The 23,604-nt window shown below is 54.2% G+C and overlaps 11 protein-coding genes across 11 annotated transcripts; 6 read left to right on the top strand and 5 right to left on the bottom strand.

Annotated features, from left to right (window-relative positions):
* Window positions 1-390: 390 nt before the first annotated feature.
* CLAFUR5_12111 (uncharacterized protein) lies at window positions 391-3,925 on the bottom strand (the record flags this gene model as incomplete). The annotated part of the gene is made up of 2 exons (XM_047911259.1): window positions 391-3,334; window positions 3,387-3,925. The coding sequence occupies 2 exons, from the start codon at window positions 3,923-3,925 to the stop codon at window positions 391-393; spliced, it is 3,483 nt and encodes a 1,160-aa protein (XP_047767112.1).
* Window positions 3,926-5,058: 1,133 nt separating this feature from the next.
* On the top strand, window positions 5,059-6,178 carry CLAFUR5_12110 (uncharacterized protein; the record flags this gene model as incomplete). The annotated part of the gene is made up of 3 exons (XM_047911258.1): window positions 5,059-5,437; window positions 5,576-5,929; window positions 6,120-6,178. The coding sequence occupies 3 exons, from the start codon at window positions 5,059-5,061 to the stop codon at window positions 6,176-6,178; spliced, it is 792 nt and encodes a 263-aa protein (XP_047767086.1).
* A 1,421-nt stretch (window positions 6,179-7,599) lies between these two features.
* Window positions 7,600-8,711, top strand: CLAFUR5_12109 (5-methylphenazine-1-carboxylate 1-monooxygenase; the record flags this gene model as incomplete). The annotated part of the gene is made up of 2 exons (XM_047911257.1): window positions 7,600-8,249; window positions 8,309-8,711. 2 exons carry the CDS (start codon window positions 7,600-7,602, stop codon window positions 8,709-8,711), a joined length of 1,053 nt encoding a protein of 350 aa, XP_047767119.1.
* Window positions 8,712-9,096: 385 nt separating this feature from the next.
* CLAFUR5_12108 (U3 small nucleolar RNA-associated protein 15) lies at window positions 9,097-10,752 on the bottom strand (the record flags this gene model as incomplete). The annotated part of the gene is made up of 1 exon (XM_047911256.1): window positions 9,097-10,752. One exon carries the CDS (start codon window positions 10,750-10,752, stop codon window positions 9,097-9,099), a length of 1,656 nt encoding a protein of 551 aa, XP_047767558.1.
* A 304-nt stretch (window positions 10,753-11,056) lies between these two features.
* Window positions 11,057-12,018, top strand: CLAFUR5_12107 (uncharacterized protein; the record flags this gene model as incomplete). The annotated part of the gene is made up of 6 exons (XM_047911255.1): window positions 11,057-11,115; window positions 11,167-11,240; window positions 11,291-11,538; window positions 11,745-11,809; window positions 11,925-11,951; window positions 12,006-12,018. The coding sequence occupies 6 exons, from the start codon at window positions 11,057-11,059 to the stop codon at window positions 12,016-12,018; spliced, it is 486 nt and encodes a 161-aa protein (XP_047767117.1).
* Window positions 12,019-13,085: 1,067 nt separating this feature from the next.
* CLAFUR5_12106 (uncharacterized protein) lies at window positions 13,086-15,732 on the top strand (the record flags this gene model as incomplete). The annotated part of the gene is made up of 2 exons (XM_047911254.1): window positions 13,086-13,116; window positions 13,172-15,732. 2 exons carry the CDS (start codon window positions 13,086-13,088, stop codon window positions 15,730-15,732), a joined length of 2,592 nt encoding a protein of 863 aa, XP_047767554.1.
* Window positions 15,733-16,072: 340 nt separating this feature from the next.
* CLAFUR5_12105 (uncharacterized protein) lies at window positions 16,073-17,998 on the top strand (the record flags this gene model as incomplete). The annotated part of the gene is made up of 1 exon (XM_047911253.1): window positions 16,073-17,998. The coding sequence occupies one exon, from the start codon at window positions 16,073-16,075 to the stop codon at window positions 17,996-17,998; it is 1,926 nt and encodes a 641-aa protein (XP_047767116.1).
* Window positions 17,999-18,136: 138 nt separating this feature from the next.
* Window positions 18,137-18,712, bottom strand: CLAFUR5_20188 (uncharacterized protein; the record flags this gene model as incomplete). Its single annotated transcript, XM_059463025.1, has 1 exon — window positions 18,137-18,712. One exon carries the CDS (start codon window positions 18,710-18,712, stop codon window positions 18,137-18,139), a length of 576 nt encoding a protein of 191 aa, XP_059319132.1.
* A 313-nt stretch (window positions 18,713-19,025) lies between these two features.
* CLAFUR5_12104 (uncharacterized protein) lies at window positions 19,026-20,045 on the bottom strand (the record flags this gene model as incomplete). Its single annotated transcript, XM_047911252.1, has 4 exons — window positions 19,026-19,524; window positions 19,574-19,744; window positions 19,802-19,893; window positions 20,022-20,045. The coding sequence occupies 4 exons, from the start codon at window positions 20,043-20,045 to the stop codon at window positions 19,026-19,028; spliced, it is 786 nt and encodes a 261-aa protein (XP_047767553.1).
* A 622-nt stretch (window positions 20,046-20,667) lies between these two features.
* On the bottom strand, window positions 20,668-21,276 carry CLAFUR5_12103 (PRKR-interacting protein 1; the record flags this gene model as incomplete). The annotated part of the gene is made up of 1 exon (XM_047911251.1): window positions 20,668-21,276. One exon carries the CDS (start codon window positions 21,274-21,276, stop codon window positions 20,668-20,670), a length of 609 nt encoding a protein of 202 aa, XP_047767118.1.
* A 1,352-nt stretch (window positions 21,277-22,628) lies between these two features.
* Window positions 22,629-23,550, top strand: CLAFUR5_12102 (Secreted lipase; the record flags this gene model as incomplete). The annotated part of the gene is made up of 2 exons (XM_047911250.1): window positions 22,629-22,721; window positions 22,771-23,550. The coding sequence occupies 2 exons, from the start codon at window positions 22,629-22,631 to the stop codon at window positions 23,548-23,550; spliced, it is 873 nt and encodes a 290-aa protein (XP_047767557.1).
* Between the last annotated feature and the right edge of the window lie 54 nt (window positions 23,551-23,604).

Below are 23,604 nucleotides of genomic sequence, written 5' to 3'. Positions count from 1 at the left end.
TAATGGTGGGATTTCGTAGTCTGTGGATGTAGAGACGATTCTTGTCTCTGTGCTCCACTCTATCTCTGTGATACCAACAGTTTCATTCTACATTACGGAACATGAGCACATGCGATGAGTTTCCGAAAGGCGGAAGACACAAGAAGCAGTCGCCGCAATGCTGGAGAATAAAGGCAACAGAAACCTTCATAACATGCTTTGGGTGGTCTAGACTCTTTACATACGATGGCGAAGATGTGCGCATCGCGCTTCTACGCCTCGTCATCTCAAGTCGTAGTCAAGCTATTATGTCGCTGTCCCAGTGATCAAGAATTGTTTCAAGGGTCATGAAGACGCCTATATTTCACCTTGCCCGTCCGCCGCCCTCCTCGCCAGACCCTTCACCACATCTTACACATTCAACGACATCGCCTGACTCGCAGCAGCGTCAATCGCCATCGGTTCATCCGCAGCAGCAGCAGCCGGCACATCATCAGGCGGATTCTCCACAATCGCCGGCACCGAACCATCCTGCATCATCTCCGGCTCAACACTACTGGTCGGAGTCGCCTGGCTTGTCGCGAGTTTCTTGCGTGGACCTTTCTTGATCCCGATGTCCTTTCTCGGCTTGAGATTCTTGCTACCTGGTGGACGTCCCTTGCGAGCACCGGTTTGGTTCGGTGAGCCGGTGCTGGTGCCGCTTTCGCTGCGCTGGGAGCCGACACTTTCCGCTCGAAGCTCGCGGAGGCGGTGGTGCATGGCTTGGTGCATGACTTTGGGGACGTGGCCCCTCCAGCGACCGCGCTTGGGGTCGTTGATGGCGGCCATTTCGGCTTCGGTGAAGCCTGGGATGGGGCTTGCTGCGCGGTTTGGGGTGGCACTGGGGGAGTCGTCCATGGTTTTGGTGATGTTGTCGTCGGCGGTGGTCATAAGGCGAGAACGCTTTCGTGGTGGGGGGATTACGACGCCATCGAAACGGGAGACTGGCTTCACAGCTCGCTTGGCAGTCATCTCGCCGTCGCCATAGTTCACTGCTGTTTCGTGGGGGTCGTGCCCATAGCGGTTGCGGCGACGACGAAGTTCGCGGCCTTCCTCATCACGAATGATTCTTTGGGCGTCTGGGTTCTGATACCCAGTCTTTCGTGGGTCGAAGGTATAGTCGTAGAGGATTGCTTCTTTCTTGTCTTCCCAGACCGTATACTCGAGCGGCTGTCGGCCACCCTTGACAGCCTTGCGCTCTTTCTTGCCATTCATGGGGTGACGGGCCACGATCTCATCCAGTGCTAGGTACTCGTCTTGTAGCTGCATCAGCGCTTGTTGCGCATTCGCAGCAAGCTGCTTCAGAGTGTCAAGCGAGCGCACGGCAGGATCGTGCTTCGTCAATGCCCTCACGAACGGCTCCGGGCCAATCATCGGGTCGAACTCGCTGCGTAGTATTTTAGCCGCATCATCAAGGTCCTCCGATTCAGCATCCGACCACGCATCTTTGTAGAGGGATGGCAAGTCTTCCTGGTCTACACGGTCGTCCTCGGGTGGCAGTAGAGCGGGACGTGGCGTTGGGGCGGTCGAGTGCGAATTGGAAGGTAACTGTGCCATGCTTTGCTGAGACCGCTTCCTGATGATCTTGGGAGGCTTCGCGAGAAGGCCGGCAGAACGCTTGGCAGCAGCTGTTGATGAGCCATCCACTGCGAACGCTTCGCCACGAAGCTGCATGTCTGCTTCGTCACCACGACTACGGCCACTCGAGACTCGAGGTTTGCGAGATTTGGTGGTGAGTCTATGCGCCTCCTCTTTGGACACCTGACACCACTTCCCGCCTCCTCTGTATTGCCAGTTGAGATTACGCCACAGGTCTGGGCCTTCTTGCTTCTTGAGTAGCGCAGTCAATGGTGGCGGCTTGGGACCGTCTTGTGGGGACTTCTCACGTTTGTACATCTCGAGAGCTCCAGGGCCGCGAACGGCAGTCTTACTGTTTGAATGTGGTGGCGGCAATCCCCGGGCCCACCTGCCTTGTCCGCGGTGGTGGAAGGTTTCGTTCGGGTGCGCATCGACGTATGCCTTGTCAAACTTCTCTTCTGAGTGAGAGTGATCTAGACTCGGGCCGCCCATAGCTTTTGGTCGATCACCACGAGCGTAGCGACCTTGACCACGATGATAGAACTTCTCGTCGGGGTGCGCATCCACGTAGGCTTTGTCGAACAGCTCACCTGGCTCATCATCGAGTGACTCGAGTTTCGAGTTGCGGCGGCGATTGCTCGACCGACGAAGCTCGTCACTTGCGCGAGATGCGGCGTAGTGATTGCTAAAACTGTTCTCAGCTCGACTCGAACGCCTGTCGGATGACCCGGCGGGGGCAACGGTGCCAGTGTCGATGAGACTGGCTTTCCGTTTGTATCTTCCACCGCCTCGATGAACCCACTCGACTTCAGGGTGCAAATCTGCGTATGCTTTGTTGACGGTGTGACCTAGGTCCGGCGTAGAAAGAGGTGGTGGGGCGTCGATAGACATCTCGTTCGAGTCCACGGTGAAGTCACTTCGTCTACGCTTCGGACCAATGATCTGACCATCTGCAGATACTGTGATACATCCAGTGACTCCGCTAGGGCCGATGCCTGGTTTGTACCATCTGTTACCTTTGTGATGGAAAGTCATGCCAGGGTATTTGTACAGCTCTTCTTTGTGGATGGTCGCGCCGCCGTCAGACTCACGGGAAGCTTCACTGCTGCTATACTTGATCGCATGAGAAGCACTCGAGTCTCTTCGATCTGAGGTCTTCTCCGAGTCATTCGGCCTTGGACCTCTCTTCCACCAGCCATTGCCAGCATGATGGAAAAGCTCATTCGGATGCGCATCCACATGATCCTTTCGATAGGTCTTGTCTGGGCTATGCGAGCCGTCCGTATCTCCAGCACCGTAGTCGTCGTCCTCGTTGTAGGATCCGTTGTTCGGGGCATCCGTTAGTCGGGAGCTCCGTCGATGCTCGAGGCTAGGCCAAAAAGTCTTGGCTTGACGGGACAGATGATTTCGCGGAGAACCGTCTTCACTGTGCTGGCGTTCGATCTTGCCGTTTGTTGGGAATTGTCGATCCATGGCGCGATTCCATTGTCGGACAATCTCCCTGTGATCTTGGTCCGCGATGGTCTCGATGGCCTTTAACCATTGCTGTCTTGGCGTCGTCTTGATCATTTCGAGGTACAGCTTGTATTGCCCCTTCAGCTGTGGACTCCATCTATCGGAAGCTTCCGGGTTTCGCTGTTTCCTCCAGTCACTGAAATGATCGTAGAGAGCCTGGGTCATGCTCTCCATAGTCTGCTCGCTTGTTGCAACGGAGCCATTGGTGCGCTCTGTTGTTTGTCTGCAATACTTAGCATAGGCTTTGGAAACGAGATAGACTTCAAATGACATACCTTGTTGGTCTTGCGCTCGAAGAAGTGTTGTCGGTGGCGATCGCAGACGCTGGCAGATAGCGGCCTTGACCGCGATGCACCCATGTGATGTTGGGGTGCAGCAGGGTGTACTCTTTCGAATACGTTCCGCGATGATTGGGACCGCCGGATAGCTCATCGTCTTCTGTCTTGACATCGGAAGACGACGACGAGTCCGACGCTCGAGAAAGGGGTTTCGGTCTTGTGCGCACAATTCCCCGAAATCGTTCTCTGGCAATGGCAGGGCCGAAGCTGATGGTGAATCGATCATACACCACTCGAGCGGTAGTGAGTTTGGCCGAGGAGCGCCTCGAGTGCGACGACTGGATGACATGGGGAGGAATGGCCTGTTTGTTGCGTTGCGACGGCGTGTGCGATGGACCAGCCACAAGTATATCGTCGGACGACTTGGAAGAATCATTGGAGCCGGTGCGCACCATGACGGAATGCGGATCCTCGAAAGGGCGACGCCGTCGGGGAGACGACAGCGACATGGACATGGAAGCAGACGGGCAGTCCATCGTCAGCAAGAAGACATTATGGGCACGACATTTCCAGCTTCATGTTGTCGTGATGTTTGATCGAGCTTCTCTCGCCAGCAACAGCGCAGGAGCCAGGCAAGGGTCCCGTGACTCCCGTCGGCAGCAAGCAAGACCGGGGGTGTCTGGCCAATCGGGAAAGTTCCTGTCGACTAGCGCAGAGTCAATCTGTGCTTGGAGTCGGGACACTACCTAGTACATAGGTACCTAATTACCCGCCGACTCCTTCACTCCTTCTTCTTGCTCCTCGAACATTGCACATTGCTTGGTAGTATGATACACTTCCTTGCCCACACGCCTTGAACATGAATGTCCCAGCGCTGCATAGGACATGCAGCATTCAATGCTATCGTGGCTGTGCTGATCACCTGTAGTATCGACGACCCACTCATCAAGCGATTGACAGAATGAATTCGGTTCTACCAACGGCTCGACAGTATCGAGCCTCCTCAGCCTACATTGGAAGTAGCTCGTGGCAACATCAGGTCGAGCGAGCGCCAATACAACTTAGAGTGCTCAGCTGCACGTCCGATGTACGCTTCAAAACAGCAACCAGGGTCACAAAGTCACATCGTGAGCGAGAGCGCTGCTTAACCATAGTCTGAGATCACAGCATGATCGCCCGATATCATGCATGTCTGTCGCATCACCAGGCCGTGTGCTCGCTGAAGCGTTGACCTATCAATCTTACCTACAGGTCTCGATGGACGACACTAGGGCCTGCCATCGCACTGGCGATTATCGGACGCTACTGTACTCCAACATCCACTTCGAGCCTCAGTGAAGCTGCTTTGCCGTTCCGGTGGCTTTCACTGCGCGAATGGGTAAACTTGCGGCAATTTTGCTGCAATGTACCACCTGCGACATCTCCAATGACCACGTCTGCTGCATGGAGTGGTACAGAACAAGTTCGATCGAAATATAGCAGTCCAGAAGGCTCTGCTTTGTTCCTATTCCGGCGACCTATGGACGAAACTCGACGCAGCGATCTTTGTACTTTCACGGCGAAGGTACCCCTGTGTTCTGGTCGAAATGCCTCCATGTCGGGGCTTCTGGAGCCAGAAACCCAAACGAGCGCATACCTCGCTGCAAGCTAATTGCCCGGGTTACGCATCATGTCGTCTCGTACCCCATCGACTTCCGCCGCTTCAACTCATACCACAGCGACAGATTACACCGACTACGATGCGGTCGCCCCGGACGATACCGAAAGAAAGCAAGCCTGGAACTCGATACAGACTCAACTGGCAGGAAATGAGAAGCGCCTGTCAAGGCACATCCTCGTCAATCTAGGGCTCACGGGACTACCTGACGCCACGCCACACAAGATTGGGATGGAGGGCTTCGGTGGCATTCCTGTCGAGTCGATATACGATGGAGCATCCGTCTTGAATCAGGTGGACCGGGATCTGAAAGAAGCAGCACCGTCTACCTTCAAAGCTCACCACACCGTGGACATCATATACCCTGCACTCGACCTACTGGGTGATGATCGTGAGATCCGGATGCTGCACGAGCCAGCTGATGCAGCCAGTCGATATTAGCCGACACCACTGCTTCGTAGCGAATCTGTCTGCCAAAATACAAGACGTGAGACCGCCGAAGCGAGTGCTTTCAGTTCCTTGTACACAGTCATCCCTCAGGCCACAGAGCCAAAGCGGGACGGAAATCTGTTCGGAGATGTGCAGAACTGCACGCGGTATCTGGGCACCACGGAGCTGAAAGTTGTTTTGTACTACGATGAGGAGGAAGGCAAGGGACCAGGACGAGCAGATACCCGGCCACGTCTGCGCGTACGCAGGAAGACCAAGTTTGTTCTTGACCATAGGGTGAAAGAGGTTACCAAGTCGACATTCTTCTACGAGGACGACTGGGATGAGAGTAATGTGGAAGATTACGAGATTCCATACTATTATTTCTACACCAGGCACGGCGATCCGTCTCAAGCTCCGCAGCTATGGTACCTGGATATCGTGCGCCTCATAGGTAAGTCGCATGAATTTGGTCCTTGAGTATGGAATGTCCCCAGCTAACACAAAGTTCTGAGCAGCCATGCAAGATCATCGAGCCGCTGCCCATATTCAGTTCAATTTGTACAGGTGAGAAACGAGAGGTGCAATGCGTGGCCACTCTGCCACGTACGTTTTGAGTATAGCTGACGGGTTTATGTTTGTAGGTACGCTACGCAAACTTACAACTTGGGCGAGCAGCATGCTGGAGCCAAAGAGTTTCTAGTACAAGATGCGAAATCCATGCTCGCCAGATTTATCCGCTGTTGGAGACTACAACGACTGCCGGCACTGGAGAATTGGCTCAAGTCTGCCTATCCAGCGTCCCGTAACCCATTCAAGAAGGATAAGGAGTGTCATATCTGCGAGCGACCATTCGAGAGCGGGCATCGAAAGATTGTCACGATGCCCTGTTGCGATCAAACCGTGGACCAGTCGTGTCTACTATCGCACTGCTATCGTGCCGAAGCAATGTCGCCGTATGCGCCGTTCGACAGAATTCCCCGGTGTCCCTCTTGTGCTCAACAACTGAACATGGACTTACCAACAAGGAGGTATGTATGATGACGGGCGATCATGCCCTCTAGTGGAAGCCTTTCGTCTGCTGACGTTCCCCAGGAGCATCAACGAAGCGGCATCGCAGAACGATGAGACATCGACGCCTTGGGAACGTTTTGAGCGTTCGTGTAAGGACTTGGACTCGAAGCACCCTGTCAAGGCTTTCTGGACATTCCAGATCAACGCGACTGTTTTCGAGGGCGTCTGGAACTACATGTTGCAACGAAGCAGAAACGAAAGCGACGAATTGCAACGACGAATAGACGACTGTGTCGAGCTCGATGCTTATCAAGAAGAATTGCTCAGCCGCATCCGCCTGTTGCACGAATGTCCTACGACCATCGAGATCCTCTTGAAGTGGCTTCAGATGGAGATCTACAACGCGTTTCTGCAACGCTTCAGAAGTCTCGGCTACAACGAAGTTATCTTCAGAAGAGGCTTTGAAGAGTTTACCAATCGTGTCCTGCAGAGAACTCTGATGTTCTTCATGCACCGACGATGTAGCTGCGAGCATATGGGGTTGCACTTTCATCAGTCTGGCCCTGATTCACTGGCGTATTACAGCGATCAGAAGTTTGTGCCTGGAGATGCTACACAGATGCGCAATTGGGCTTGGGAGAGTCTGTGTGAGCTGGCAGATGAGGATCCTGGTCCCATGAGGTACGAATGAGCAGCATGCATATATAGCTGGCGATATAAAGTCTTCCAAGGTACTGCTAATGAATTGCCCATCAATTCTCGCCAATATTTGACCCTTCCTCGCCAATCAACCCTCGCATAGCAATCATAGGCGCAGGACTAGGCGGCTTAGTCACGGCTCTGCAACTGCACGCCAATGGGTTCAAGGACATTCACCTGTTCCAAGCCGCGAGCCAGCTGACGTCTCTTGGCGTTGGTATAAACGTCCAGCCCTCTGCTGTTCTCATCCTACGGAATCTGGGACTGCTACCGGCGCTGGAGAGCACTGGTGTCGAAACGCAGGAGTTGAACTACTACGATCGCTTCGGCAACCCAATCATCAGCGAGCCAAGAGGACAATATGCCGGCTATAAAGTGCCACAGTTCAGCATCCACCGGGGAAACCTGCAAATGCTCCTACTGGAAGCCGTTAGAGAAAGACTAGGAGTGGAACGTGTACACCTCAACCACAGCCTCGACTCCTTCGAACAAGACGAACCCACGTCCTCCCCCGTCACCCTGACCTTCGCACAAAAGAAATCCGGCGCGCCATCCTCAACACCAACGTTCACATCCGACCTCGTCATCGCCGCAGACGGCATAAACAGCACAGTCCGGCGCCACCTCTACCTCTCCGAAGGCCCTCCAAATTTCTCCGGTCGCATCCTCTGGCGCGGCTGCCTCGAGCGCGAAGCTTTCCTCACCAGCGCTAGCATGATCTGGTCCGGGCACGCAAATCAAAAATTCATCGCCTATCCCATCATGAAATATTCCGATCGATCCAAATCCCTTGTAAACTGGATTGCGGAACTTCGCGTCCGGGATGAGGACGATCCGGACACGACACCACCTGAGAAGGCGGACTGGTTGAACACCGTGCCTAAGGAGAAGTTTGCGCCGAAATTTAGGGAGTGGACGTTTGGGTTCTTGAATGTACCGGATTTGATAGAGAAGACGGAGAGGGTCTATGAGTATCCGATGTGTGACAGGACGCCTGTGGAGAGATGGAGTTTTGGGCGATTGACGCTTTTGGGCGATGCTGCGCATCCGATGTATCCGATGTGAGTGCCACCTGTCGACGAGGAATTGGAATGATGTGTGCTGACCTGATCCGTGACAGTGGGAGCAATGGAGCTTCGCAGGCAATCTTGGATGCGGCTTGTCTGACAAGATGTCTTTGGGACTGCAAGGACTTGGCCAGCATTCCGCAGGCGCTGAAGGAGTACCAGGACGAACGGCTGCCGACCACTGCGAAGATTGTTATGGCGAATCGTGGGAATGGACCGGATCACGTCATGCAAGTGGCTTATGAGAGGGCACCTAATGGTTTCAAGCATATCAACGATGTTATCCCGCAGCACGAGCTGCAAGGTATTGGTTTGGCTTATAAGGCGATTGCGGGCTTTGAGATTGAGAAGGTGAATGAGCAAGCTGGGAAGACCGAGGGAACTGCAGAGAAGCTTGGTTTGAAGTCGCCGAGAGCGTGGACGACGGTTGCCACGAATAGTGTAAATGGCTCGTAATGTCGCTGTGTTGCGGCTCTATTATCCATCTCTTTCACAGAGCATTTCCCAATGCGACAGTGCATATGCGCATGATTAATAGCGTTCGTTCCCCTCACTTCCCAGTGCCACTTCCTTACTGCGACTAGATAGAAACCCATAGACGAGGTATTGACACTATTCTGCGGCGTTCTGCCAGGTGATGGTGACCATCTCAACAGTGGCTGGGCGGCTGGCTCGCATCAGAGCTGTGCGCGGCCTCCGTGTGAGGACTAAGCTCTCGAGGGTATTCTTCTGGGCGATCGACCATATTGAGGCAGGGCTGTGCCGGCGCACCGACTTTGGACATCTCTGCTTGCTCTCTCACAGCTGCATGGTTTGTCTTGATTTGGTCCTCACGGCAACTTCATCCAGACTCCAGCATGTCAACCATGCCAAGTGTTCGCTGCGCCATATCTGCCCAATCACAAGCTATTCGCACTTGATTTCTGAGTCTCTTTATCAGCTTGTTCACTTCCTTTCCGTCGCCGTCATCATTCTGCCAGTCGTCCATCTTATGACTGTACAGGTCCAGCAGCTGAAGTACAACATCGTACAGCAGATTCAGGTGCTGAGGCCAAGAGATGTATCTTTTCGAAATAGTCAAGATGGGAATAAGACGCTCCTCGGATCGACCGGCGAGCGCTGTTCGCAGCGCACTTCGATGCCGGAGTGCCGTCAACAGTGTGAGAAGATCGTTTTTGTTGAACTGCTGGAAGTCGTTGGGAGGGATGACCTGGTCGAGTGCTTTCGCATATTCTCCCGCCCGCAAACTCTTCTGCCAGGGCTTGAGCTTGTTCTGTTTGGGTCTTTCGTTGCCGGTTATGACGATGTCGGCACCTTCGCCGCGAAAGTCTTTGCCCCGATCTCGTGCGCGTATACCTTGTCGCATGTCCTTCTTTTTCTGCTTGCGTTCGTACTCATCAGCAGTACCCTCAATCATAGCCTGCATCGTCTTCTCTTTCTCGCGCGCCTTGACCTTCTCGGAGCCAGCCAACCGTGTTCGTAGGGACAACAGTCCCGTCTGAAGACCGACTGCGAGATGTCGGTCTTCTCGCTCGCCGGAAGAGGTAGCAGGCGCAGGCACGACGGCCAGACTTAGCACCGGCGCAGGGTACTTGAAGCCGGCAACAACTTCCCAGCTTGCAGTATTGTGCACCTTCACGTGTCCGTCAAGTCCTCCAGTGAGCACACGCATGCCGTTCTGCGCCCACGAGAGCGCCATGACAGTCTTTTGGTGAGATCGAATGACATGCTCGGCTTTTCCAGCAATCAGGTTGACGATGGAGACCTCGTTGCCTGACGCCGCTGCCAGGCTAGTGCTGCTCAGAGCCAGAAGACTCTCAATCTGATTTCTGAACTTGAACGTCAAGGCTGGACTGTTGCCGCTCCTTGTGTCCCATAATCGCACAGTCTGATCGTAGCTTCCACTAACAATCATGTTGCCTCCCTGGTAGCCTGGCAGATAGCTTCCGCTGCGCACGTAGTCCTGGTGTCCGACTCCAGTCCACGTCGCCTCCTCCTCTGTGATATCCCATATTCGCACAGTAGTATCGTCGCTACAGCTCATGAGGCTGGTGTTTGTGGTTGGGTTCCACCTGACGTTGTGGACTGCCTGCTTGTGCGCATGCTCGCCTCGCCATTGCCGTAAGATTGACCGTGACCCCGCTTGGAATGCCTGGATAATGCCGCTGTCTCCTCCACCGAGGATGATCTGGCCATCTCTTCGTAGCACGCCGGATCGTGCTGTGTCGTCAACTCCGAATCGGCTGATCGTCTTGACCAGTTTCCGCGTCTTGACACTGTATGTCTGGATCCTACCGCCGCTGGTAACCGCGAAGGCATCTGCGTGGGTGCCGTCTGCGTTGAGGTCCGGGACTGTGATGGAAGTAACGCCGGCATTGTGAGGCGATGGGACGAGCAGCTGGTTCTTGAATGTCTTCCAGTACGCCTGATCTGCTGTTGCGGGTGCTGGGCCTGGTGGCGGCCGTATCTGCTCGACAGCCTTCACTTCAGCAGCCATTGTCGTGGAGAGTTGTGCTACCGCATCATATTTGGTGCATCGCAACATCCTCTGCTGCGAAACTTTTGGCGGCAGCAGATCTAAGGTTCATGCTAGCGGCCGACGCGGGCCGCAGATCCCGCATCGCGTTCTTGCTGAACATCGCGTCTCCTCTGTCCTTCTCACTACATGTACGCGTATCTTCGCGACGTCCTCATCACCTTGCATACAGATGCTCTCGCACTCTTCAGTTCGATATCACTGAGCTGGCAATTAACATACACCCACGAAGACTCCGACTACGCGGTCCAGGTTCTGCGTGCACATGGCCACGGTACCGAACGCTGCAAATAATAGCATGCCTGGGTCGTGTGTATGTGCCAGGTTTGTGGTTTATATGCAAAGTAGCCTCGAAGACGATGCTGAGATAAGTAGGGTTTGCCTGGCGCCACGGGAAGTCAAGGAATCCAAGGAATCCAGGCGATTCAAGGAATCGAAGGCAGCACTGGGTATGTCGAGGTCATATCGTTGCAGTTTTGATTTGCTGACTGTAGACTAGGCCAACGGTTTGTGACTAAGACACCAAACAGCACTGGAGACAGTGCTAAGATGAGTAGGGGTTGCCTGGCGCCACCGGAAGTCAAGGAGTTCAAGGAGTTCAAGGTATCCAGGGGATCGCAGGGTGAGTCACGTGCAGTCGTGTTCATGGTCATTGATTCTCATGTGATCGTTCACTCCCCCGGCCCGAAGCATGTGACAGTGGTCTCGAAACTTCGACACCTGAGGCACACATATTTTGGAACCACGGTATGCAGATGCCTTATGCATCGCAGTTCCAACATGAGAGCTGCGACAGACGACATTCGCACCGCGGTCAATTCCTTCGTTATGGTACACCGTGACTTTACTGCCGCGGTTTCTCACTAACTTGTGCACAGACCCAGTGGCCCACAGGCAAGCTTATTGTCCTTCACCTGCAGCACATTATCGCTGTCTAACATCAGATTCAACAGGGCGCCTCCGGTGTACCTGGCGAGAGTGGAGCACCTGGAATTAGTGGACGGGTTGGCGAGACTGGGTGAGTTCCGCAAGGATGAATGGGAATTGCTTCACGATGATGATATGCAGCCCGACTGGGTAATAATCGGTCTGAATCGAACTACAAAACGACACGATAGCTGACATGAGTCAAGTCCGTCCGGCATGAGTGGTCAGATTGGGTAGGCATTCAACGACAGCTAGCATGCATGACTTATTTGCTAACGAAACCACAGCCCTACTGGGTAAGGCACCTCGATCTCGTGGTCGAGAATGTGTAGCAACTAACCTCGCAAAGTCCGACAGGAGTGAGTGGACAAGTGGGAGCGGTGGGGTACGTCTTGATGTGTGGCTTGGTGAGGCTTGGTATTAACGAATGGCAGTTGTGGAAGAAGGCGACAAAGAGTGGTCGGTTCTGAGGAGGACAGGAAGCCCTCGCGATCGTGGTACACCGAGCTGCCACTGTTATAAGAACAGGGAGCGATCTGGCAAAGAGCTGAGTACGGACTTGCTGTCAAGGTTTGGTTCCGGTTGCGTAGTTGGGTGCTGGCGGGAAGCACGACCGGACAGAAGAAGAGGAGGCGGACGGATGGAATTGTGGGTGATGCGAAGCGCTGTTCAGCGGTCCGGTATAGCGTATGCCGTAGCTTCCCATGCTAGCAGTCCAAGCACTTGCTCTCTTAATGTCGCAGCCTTTGGCAGTAAAAGACCGCTGCGAGTTGGAACATGCCGGTACGTCGCAAAGGAATGGCTCACGCTCGAGGAGGTCTGGTCGTCCTCGTCCTCGAGCCTCAGAATCAGAGGTTGCGGATACATAAGTCGGAAGTTGTGAAAGTTATAGGCTGCTTCCCCGTGCCAGAGGCCAGCTCTTTGATCCACGAGATGCAGAGTCACTTTCAGAAAGTGCGGTGATACGGGCCAGTTGATGCTGATGGTGAGGTTTTTGACCAGCTCCAGGTTGGCTTCTTGTAGCAGTAACACAGTGGGATCCTAGTCGTGCTATGTACGTCTCGATCATGACGTGACTTGAGGAGATAAGAAAGATGTGGTGGTCTGAGAGGAGCAAGGAGGAAGCTTGGACGTCGGAGAGGAACATTGAAGGTTGGCGGAGCTGGCTCCTTCTCGGTTTCAGCGGCAGCACGCGACTGCGCGAGACGGGCGTCACTGAAAGCTGGCAACAAGACTCATGTAAGATTACCTACACTGCTTTGCTTTGTGTTTGCTGTGGCCGATGACACTCGTATCCGCGATATAATGCCCCATATCTCGCCGCAGACAGGCGTTCACGTTGCATTACACATTGAATACACGCCATCATGAAGCGACCCATCTGGCCCTTCCTCTTCGGCAAGTCATCAATGTCTGGAGACACAAACGCCTGCAGCTGACGCATTTTGCATAGTCGCGTGCATCTTTCTCGCATTCGCCTTCGCACAGGAGCACTTCGTCGATGCCGTCGAAGACCAGCGACCACTGCAGCACCATCCCGAGCCTTCGGAGGCAGCCTACACAGCAGGCAAGACGTCAAAGAGAGTGCATGATGCATATGACGATGGACAACGAGCGCAGAGCAATGCAGTGTCGGAGGCGACGGTGATACTGCGAAAGATCAAGCCACCGGCGGTGTCGACATGGACGGGTTGGTTCAAGAAGCCGAAAGGTGTTCTAGCATCAGCCGCCTACTACGCAAAGGAAGCATTTGTGCTTCTGTTCATGAACTCCCCCAAGCAGACACATCTCCTCACGACCTCGAAGACGACAGATCAGCCTCCAAAACTCGGCCAGCCACTCTCGCGAGCGGTCAAGATCCTCGAAGACGCGGCAAACAACGATGATGTCGATGCGATCCACCTTCTGGCCGATCTCAACTTCTACGGCAACTATAGCCACCCCGTTGACTACGATCAGGCATTCTTGAGATACAAGCATTTGGCGGATATCACAGGAAATGGGACAGCACAATACATGGTTGGCTTCATGTACGCCACTGGCCTCGCGCCTTCCGTGCCCATGAATCAAGCAAAGAGCATGTTATACCACACATTCGCGGCGGAGCATGGGCATACACGGTCGCAGATGACACTGGCGTACAGGAACCTGGCAGGAGTCGCCACACCGAAGAATTGCGATGAGGCAGTGCATTGGTACAAGCAAGTTGCCGACAAGGCTGTTGAATACTACCGCTCTGGTCCGCCTGGAGGTCACAGCCTGGTCAAAAATGCGTACAGAATCGCCGATGAGGCAGGTGGTGTGTTTGGCGAAGGAGCCAGTGTAGCATCTGCTGGAGCAAACTCGAAGCAGGGAGGACCCACGAGCGATGCATACGCAGATGTTGAGGACGTCCTGGAGTACTTACACTTGCAGCACTCAAAGGGCGATCTTAAGGCGACGTTTGGACTTGCGCGGCTATACTACGACGGCTCTCGTGGTTTGAAGCGCGACCCGAGAATGGCGAAAGAGCACTTCATGTACGTGGCACGAGAGTATTGGGAGAAGGGCGGCAAAGTGAGAAAAGACGTTGGGCACGGTACTGAGAAGCTTGCAGCTAAGGCGGCAGGCTACCTCGGGCGCATGTTCTTGAGAGGCGAAGGCATGGAGCAGAGCTTCGACAGAGCACGTGTCTGGTTCAAGCGTGGAGTCAGCAACGGGGATGCACTATCGCAATATAGCCTGGGCTTGATGCATCTGAACGGCTATGGTGTACCACGGGACGTTGTCAAAGCAGCAGACTATTTCGCCGCTGCTGCCGATCAGGACCTGGCCGTCGCACAAACGAGTCTTGGTCGCCTGTTCCTGGATCAGGGAGACACAGCCACTGCGACCAAGTACTTCGAGCTTGCTGCGAGAAATCATCATATCGAGGCATTCTACTATCTGGCCGAGATGAACAACAAATCCATCGGAAGAGACCGTTCCTGCGGTGCGGCAGCCGTGTACTACAAAATTGTCGCCGAGAAGGCCGAGCCAGTCTGGTCATCATTGAACGAGGCGGTTGACGCGTACGACGAAGGCGACGAGTCGAAAGCTTTGATGGGCTACCTCATGGCTGCCGAACAAGGCAGCGAGAATGCCCAAGCTAATGTAGCCTGGCTTCTTGATCAGTCCCAGCCGCGTTGGTCGCCACTTTTCTGGTTGTCTTCCAAGTCAAAATCAGCTACCACCGCTATCGGCGACGCAGCTCTGGCTCTTGTGCACTGGACTCGTTCTGCCAAACAACAGAACATCGATTCATTAGTCAAGATGGGTGATTACTATCTCTTCGGTTTGGGCACTGCCATCTCTCCACAGAATGCTGCTGCTTGCTATCAATCAGCTGCGGAGACACTTGCATCTGCTCAAGCAATGTGGAACCTGGGATGGATGCACGAGAACGGCGTAGGCATTGATCAGGACTTCCATCTCGCCAAGCGCTTCTATGATCAAGCGCTCGAGACCAATCGCGAAGCATACCTACCCGTCAAGCTCAGTCTCTTCAAGCTGCGATGGCGATCATGGTGGAATGGTGTAACGCGGGGTGGCGTCCATGGCATAGAAGACGAGCCCACCAACCGCAAGAGCCGGACCTTCGCCGAATGGCTACAGGACTTCCTAGAAGCGGACGCGGCATACTACGCGGAAAACTACGAGGCAGATGACTGGGACGGACATGATTCTATGCCTGGTGGCGACGAGTACTGGGGTGATGGCGAAGAGTATGACGATGCAGTTGTGGAGACTCTGCTCATCGGCGGACTGGTTATGGCACTGGCATGGTTGATCTATTACAGACAACAGCAACAGCGCGCTGCTGAGCAAAGAAGGAGAGATGGTGTCGATGCACCACAGCCAGTCCAGCAAGTCCAGCAGGCTCAACAGCAGCAACCTCCGCAACCGCAGCCGGGGCAGCAGCCGAATGGTGGTTTCTTCCCACAACCTGGCGATCCAGCGTGGAACGACTGGGTTGCTGGAGGTATTGGACATTAGCGTATCTATTATGATTGCAGCATAGCGGAATGACATGAATTGTACAGCATTGATCGATTGTCATGGCAAGAGGCAGGTGACAGGGGCGTTGGTCTAGAGTCTAGGTTTACCAGCTGGAAGGTACCGCTAAACGCACCTTCCAGCCACGACATAGGTAAGCAGATCGTCTTCTACTTACCGTCCCTTTGCTTGATACCTGGATTGGAAGACGTGAGGACACCAATGCGCACACAGCCTCGCAGCGAAGCGTTTCCCCCTGCTCGCCAGCTTCCGGAAGCCTTATGTGCCTGACTTTCCTGACATCTTTCATTTGTTGACAACATTTAACTTCATCAGCAAGATGACGACCTCTGCAGGAGACAGCGTAACCATTGCAATCGAGCGCTTCGACAAGAAGACGGAGGAATGGGAGCACTTCCATGATGCTGGCCTTGATGAGATTCTACGAGACATTGACCCGAACTTTCGAGGCAGAGTTATCACGACCAACACTACAACGAACAGCGGCAAGCCACGCATAGTGCGACTCATAGAGCAGTGTAAGCAGCTTGGGTACTCCGGACTCAAGGAAGCATTTGCAGAGTGGCGATCGACTCAGGATGATCTAAGAGACCCGGTCGTGGCATGTCGTGTCTGCCAGGTCTACCACAATGCAGGGCACCCGGCCGGTAAACCAGGCGCAGGATCTGGCTGTCCATGCACAGCACTGCAGACAGAGGCAGAGCATGTTCAGCCGACCGGCACCAGTTCGTCCGCCGCCGCCGGCGGTGAAACTGCTCGAGTAGCGAGCCGTCAGACACAATCGCAAGGAATTCCAACCAAAGTATCACGATCATCTCCGCGACCTAGGCGGCCTGCCAAATCGGGTTGGAGCAAGGGGGAAGACAGCGTCCTCCTGGATGGTATTCGCAAAGGTTGGGATGCAAAGAAGATTGTATCTCACCTACCTTATGGCACCACACGCACTGAAAGCGCAGTCCGTGACCGCAAACGTGCGCTTCTTCAGCGAAATCACAGTACCGTTTCGAACACATCCCCGCTTTCTGGATTTGGTGATACAACAAGATCTATGTACATGAGCTCTCCTGCGCCACGAACGCCGCCTGGCAGAACCACTGCGAGATCGCAGTCATCTGACACGGCTGATTCTATCTACAACGGCGCTGGCAGTGGCAAGGGCAAGGCTAGGTTGACGCAGGCAATGGCAGACAAGAGGGTCATGCGTGCTCAACGTCGCAACCCACAGGCGAAGCCAACAAGCGAAGGCGGTGAAAACTTGGAGGAGTTCTTTGCTCGTAATACAGGAGGTCCATCAAGCAGCCCTGGCATTGCCCTGGAACGATCACGGCTCGAAACCGATTGCCAGCTTGAGAGCCCCGCAGGTCGTGAGCAGGACGTGCCACAAACTCAAGCCACTCAAAGCTCCCCAGCCAGGCAGAAAGGACGAAGATGGACCAAGGAAGAAGACGACATCGTGCTCGAAGCACTGCGTAACGGCTGGGATACCACGGCGATTCTGAAGCGGCTGCCAGATAGTGCTAAGCGCACACCGAGCGGCGTCAGGAGTCGGAGGATCGTGCTGAAGAGGCAAGCCCAATATCTCACATCTCCATCGATGTCCCGGTCCCGTAGTACCCACAGGATGGTGACAGGCACCAGGGGCCAAGAACCAGCACAGGTAACCCCAATGACTCCCGTCAAAAGAGCGGTGGACGTGGTCAATCTTTGCGAAGGTTCAGATGAGGACACGAATGAAGGCTCGGAAGCCGACAGTCCTACAGCAATGAGAGTACGTACAACACGCTGTCAGTCAGCAGGCCTGCAGCGGCGAAGGCAGTATTTTGTTGAACAAGATGTAGTCGAGGGCACACCACTCGAAGCGAAAGTGGCGCCAGGTAGACCAATTGCCTACGTCGTCCTCGATCGCCCAAAGAAGTCTCCTGATCGTATCGAGAAGCGAAGACGACCAGCTGGCATACCAAAGACCCCCCCCCCCCATTCCCAAGCACCTCTGCAAAGCGGTAAGCGAAGGGCTAGCATTGACCCGGCCAGTGATGGTTTCGGGACAAAGAGGTCAGAAGCGGCGGCAATGTCTGCGACGACGTCAGCCGAGAAGCAGAGAGTATTCTCAGAGGATGAACACAAGCTACTTCGGAGACTGGTTGATGAAGACCTTCGGCCGTGGAATCAGATCCAGGCGTACTTTCCTGGTCGTACGTTGTTCTCTCTTCTCACCGCATACTCTACACGAGTACGCGGCAATTGAGACAGGGGTGTTGAGGTGGCATTCGCTTTGCTCTCATGCACACTCTTGAGGTCTTGCTTCATATGTACAACACGCTCTCCGTAGCAATCTTGCACTTCGCACACAATGCGAGAAATATGTCGTACCCTCCTGCTTCATTCAGTACAACGGAAAAATCGACTTCCCTTCTGACCGGTTTTTCGCGATATCTTCAAGCACCTTCGCAGCCCTAAAGTACTTCACCATCAACTTCCTCCAATCCAGCAACAAAACATCACCAATCCCAGCCTGCTTAGGCCTCGCCCTCCAAACCGGATGCTCAAACCACGAATTATCCTTCATCGCAATAACATAGCTCCCCGCCAACGACATCTGCATCGCATGCCTCACAACATTCGGCTGCCGCAACTGCCTCAACACCCTCTCCCGCCTATCCTCCGGGTACACCGCGCGTAGCTCGCATCTTATCACGTCTGCATCACTTTCGTCCACGCCGGAGAAGTGGTATTGCAGCTGCACGTTCTTTGAGGGGAGGTATTTCTGGTGATTCCCTTCGTCCCATACGTTTAGATCGATGCGGAGGGTGGGGAGCACTTCGTTGAGGAAGATGTCGTCAACGAGGGGTTGGAAGCGGGAGGAGACGAGGCGGATGGAGACGAAGAGGTGGCGTGAGTTGCAGCGGCGTAGGGTGGAGAGTTGGAGTTCTGTGGGGAGGGCGAGGAAGGTGGTTGGCATTGTGCTATGGTGGGCTGTGTACGAGATGGCATGTGAGTCTACATTGTATTGTAGTGAGGTCCAGAGTGGATGATGCTTCCATGGTGGGAACTACTCGATCGACACCGTTGATTCGCTTTCGAAGCATGCACGCTACTGGCTGTCTGCACTACAAGCTCGGCTCACCTCTCGCTAGCTCGGCTCACCGAGTATCATCAGCGGCTGACGACCTGACATGCTCAGAACTCACCATCGCGACTCTCGATGCCGCCGATGTTGCCATGGCATCGATATTCCCTCGCCACTTGAACTCCTATCAAACCTTTATCCTTCTCTACCTCCAAAATCGACTCTTCCTCCTCCCACTCGCCGTCACAACCCTCTCCTTCCCCCTAGCCCTCTCCCTCCTCGCCCCAAAACACGTCAACAGCACAATCCCCGCCCCCAACCCAAGCAACACAAAAGCCGTCACAACCATCCAAATCCCGCTTCCCCAACTCGCCTCACTCTCAATCTCATCATTCGTGTTGACATTATGCTTCACAATCTTGAAGATCGTAAAATCAATCGCCATCGCAATAAGCGTCAAGATCCACGCCAACCCACCGACTGCGGCACCAGCTAGTCCACCGATCATGTGGCCACCGAGAGAGACGAGAAAGGCTATGAACGCAACACCACAGGCCACGGGGTGGAGGACTAGACAGCGGGTCAGGGAGTCGGATGTGCCGGCGGAGAGGTAGGAGAGCTGGGCGCCTTCGATTTTGGAGGTGAGCCAGGCGGGTTCGTAGCCTATGTGGCGGCCCGTGCAGATGTCGCCATTGCCGCCGGGACTGCAAATTGTGAGTATGTGGTGGTATGCAAACGATGGCTTGTCCTTACCCTGCGTTGGAGGTACAGTAGCCGAATGTGCCGAAGTAAATGATGGAGTGATGGTCCTTGGTGCCGTTGGCGAGGCGGACGTCGAGGAAGCCGATGTGGTTGATGATGGGTGCGGAGATTGTGACGAGAAGGAGGAGGATTGAGGAGACAAAGAGGAAGAGGACGCCGATCCTGGGAGTAAAGGTCAGTTTCCTAGTGCCTTCATGACGTTGTATGAACACTTCGTACCAGTGTGTCGTTCGTGTCACTGCCATGGTATCCTTTGCGAGCGTTGTGAAAGTCGTGAGTGTGAGGTGTTCGAAGTTGTGAGTATGCTGTTGCTGGTGTTGGTCAGTAGCACGATCAAAAACTAGTGGAAGGTGTGAAAGTAAAGGTCGGCGTGATGCTACAGTGAAGATATGATCGATCGGTGGCACATGACATCGTCGCCGCTCCACGTACTGCCTACCTTACTCTTTGTGATTGCCAACATTCACAGCAGGCTTGTCTCCGCTGTCATACGCATGGACTAATGAGTTCGTGGTCACGTTTGCCACAGCGTCTGCGGCGCTACCATAACATACCACAAGACAGCCTGCTTGGGGAAGAATCGGGTCCCGCTTTGTAACAGGTATAACTTGAGGCTAGATTCCAACACCACATGGCAGCATCACTTCAATGTCCACAGGGCCTGTCTCACTCGGTCCTAGTCTGCCGGTACTATGATTTGAGCGTGTCACATCCGGCCTTAAGGGACACGGTCGAAGACAGAACACGTGAGCAAGCCGTTTGTGCTCCATCTCCCTCCCTGGTGCGAGGTACGAGTATCTGGGAAACTCAAAGGCTCTGTATGGAGTGGCAGTCCAGTGGTGGATGATGGCATACAGGCATGCAACAGTAGAGGTGCGGATGTTTCGATCATTGCGGGCATGTAGTGCCTTGTGCGGTGAGAATCCATGGCAGTATCGGTTGGCTGTAGTATAAGGTAAGGCCCTAGACTGGTATCGACGGTATCTCGGAGCACGTAATGAACGCCGGTGCCTGATAATGCATTCGAAGGCTTTGTATCAGGATCCAGGCGACGTTTATCCCTCACATCTTTGACCATCTGTCCCTCAATCGTCGTCGTGAATGGTGATGCCGACTTCCTCCGGCACTGCTTGCTCACTCCCATCCGCATACGCATCTTCAGCAGTGCCATTGCTTTGCGGCGCAATCTTCGCAGGACCCAGCTTCTTCTTGACGCCGTCTCCATTCCCCTGCTTTCCACCCTCCGCCGCATCTCCACCCGCCTTCTTCTTCTGCGACCTCATTTTCGCCTTCTCCCGCTTGGCACGATTCTTGCTCAACTTCTCGTCGTCTTTCTTCTCCCTCTCCTCTTTCTGCTTCTGGAACTCTTTCTCCGCGTCTTCCTCCCGCACCTCCTCGTCCATCGCCCGCAGTCGCTCATACTCGCGCCTTCGACTCGCCTTGTAGACGTGAAATTCTCCGCTTCCAGCACCGGCCGAAGATCCTTGCACATTGGCGACAATCTCTGGCGGCGCGGCTACTGATTTGCCCTTTGGACCGAGCGCGAGAGCAGTGTCTGCGCGATCTGGGTTGGCGAAGAGAGCTTCGACCCGAGCAGACTGCGCGGTTGAAGGAGTAAGAGCTCGCTTCTTGGTCGGACGATGCGACTTCGAGGAGATGGAGGTCGGTCTCGACTCAGGAATGTTTTCCGACATGGTGAAGGTGTTGGCGGGCGAGGAAGTTATCGTCGAGGCTTTCAGCAGCGCATATGCCTGAAGGATGACTCAGCAATGAATAGCGTACAATCAAGCTTCGATACCACACTGTTTCGATACCACCGACCATTCAACGTACATGTATTGCAGGCGGGCAGCATCGTCGTCCTGGACTGCCTGCAATCGGACCCACACAGAGGCTCTTTCCGGCAAGCTTCCCGCAATGCATCAAGTAGGAGCGATCGACATCAACGCGTCAGGTACGAGCGTAGGTTTGAGGCTCCTCGTCTTCATCCGGAGTCCATTGCGCTTCATATAGAACAGCTGCGTACATCTCATATTCATCTCCGACTACATAGTTCTACCCTCGGCTTGCCCGTTGACCGGGATTTAATGGTTCTGCGGTCCATGCTTTTGCACGTCAGTCACTTGGAGTGTGTTCCCATCCACGTTGGCTTTGACACCTCTCCTTCTGAATAAAACCTCACTACGAGGGCATTGCTCTTCAGGGCCCTGGCTGGGGTTGCCCTTGCCATCGCTCCTCCGAATGCTACTACTTGCCACAATGTGACCTACGAAGGAATCTATCGGGACCGCACGGAGATCTTCCTTGGAGTTCGCTTTGGAGAAGACACATCTGGTGCGCATCGAATCAAACCGCCACGACCTCATGTCCCCTGGGCCGGAAGCGTTCTCCAAGCCACAAATGCTGGCCCAGCATGTCCGCAAGAAAAAGGCGCTCGGCTTCTGCCACTCTACCTTGGCAATATAACAGAAATCTCCGAAGACTGCTTGCCGCTCAATATTGCGAGACCAAATGGCACCACAGCGTCCGCGAAGCTGCCCGTCATGGTGTACATCTATGGCGGGAGCTTCATTGCAGCATCAAAGGACGACCCAGTATCGCAGCCGGGTGGCCTGATCCCCTGGAAAGTGTCGCGAATGGACATCCTGTCATTCACGTGAGCATCAATTATAGAGTCGGCATTTTTGGATTCGGACAGTTGGACGCTTTGAGAGCTGAAGGGTCAGAAAACGCTGGACTTGGAGTCCAACGCCTGGCTCTCGAATGGGTTCAGTAGAACATTGCAGGCTTTGGAGGCGACTCAGACAACACTACAATTCATGGCCAGTCTCCGGGTGGTCTTGCTGTCGGAACGCAGATACTAGCGTATGGCGCCAGAAAGCCAGCTCCATTTCACAGGGCAATTTGTCAAAGCCAGGCGCTCGAGGCGGGTATCACGGGGAACTACACCCGTGATGCTGTGCGCAATGTCATTGTCAACAACACTGAATGCACATCCCATGACCAGCCGTCCGCCGCCACTATTGAGTGCTTGAGAGGCTTAGGTATGGAGCAGCTTCTACAAGCACAAACCAATGTCTACCTAGCGGATACAAGTCACAATGTTGGCGACGTGTGGTTGCCCGTGGTTGATGGAGACGTAAGCTGCCTCCCGTGATCTGATCTCGAGCGTCTACTGACTCGTGCAGTTCCTCCCAGCGCCGCCATCTGATATGATCACTACAGGACGCTTTAACAACATCTCCGTGATCACGGGCTGGTGCGAGGATGATACAGCCATCTTCCTGGACCCAGCTCCAAGTAGTGCCACCGATGTCTACGATGTCTTCCGAGGTTTTTTACCAGGCTTCTCACAAGGCAACCTCCACGGGCTCCTCGGGCTGTATCCAGTCACTGACTTCCGCACGGAACCCTTCGCGAACGGCACGATAAAACATGACGCTCAGTTCTATAGAGCAGCTCGTATCCTTCGCGACAGCGGACTGACAAGTCAGCCCTTCTTCTCTGGACGAGCGTTGGCGAAAGCTGGCAATAACTTCTATTATTACACGCAACACCAAACAATACTCACACCGATACTGGAAGACGACGGCTTTTACGGTCTAGGAGTGATCCATACTTCTGAAGTCGCGTATATGTTCGGCAACTTCAGCCACTACGACATCTATGACTTTCACATTGAGCCGACGCCGGCTGATTATGCATTGCAAAGGAGGGAGAGCCGATCGTGGAGCTCCTTTGCGGCGCTTGGTCGTCTATCCATTCCAGGCAAGAATACACTCCAAGAATGGGAGACTGCTGATTCTGACGACCAGAATCTCGGGGTCTATGTCATAGGTGGTCCAGATGAGGGTTATGCTGGCCCAGATGGAAGTGACTCGGCGCGAGCTGTTATGCTGCAGGAGAAACTGCGAGAGCGGTGTGCTTTCCTGAACTCGCTGGAGGTGATTGAGCAGATTGGCTACTAGGCCCTGATTTAAGACGCGCAGTGAGTGAAGGCGCTGAGCGCGTGGTTGTGCGGA

This window comes from Fulvia fulva, chromosome 10 (genome assembly GCF_020509005.1).
Source record: "Fulvia fulva chromosome 10, complete sequence".
Taxonomy (NCBI): domain Eukaryota; kingdom Fungi; phylum Ascomycota; class Dothideomycetes; order Mycosphaerellales; family Mycosphaerellaceae; genus Fulvia; species Fulvia fulva.
Note: the sequence above shows the minus strand (reverse complement) of the source record. Positions and strands in the feature narration are given on the sequence as shown.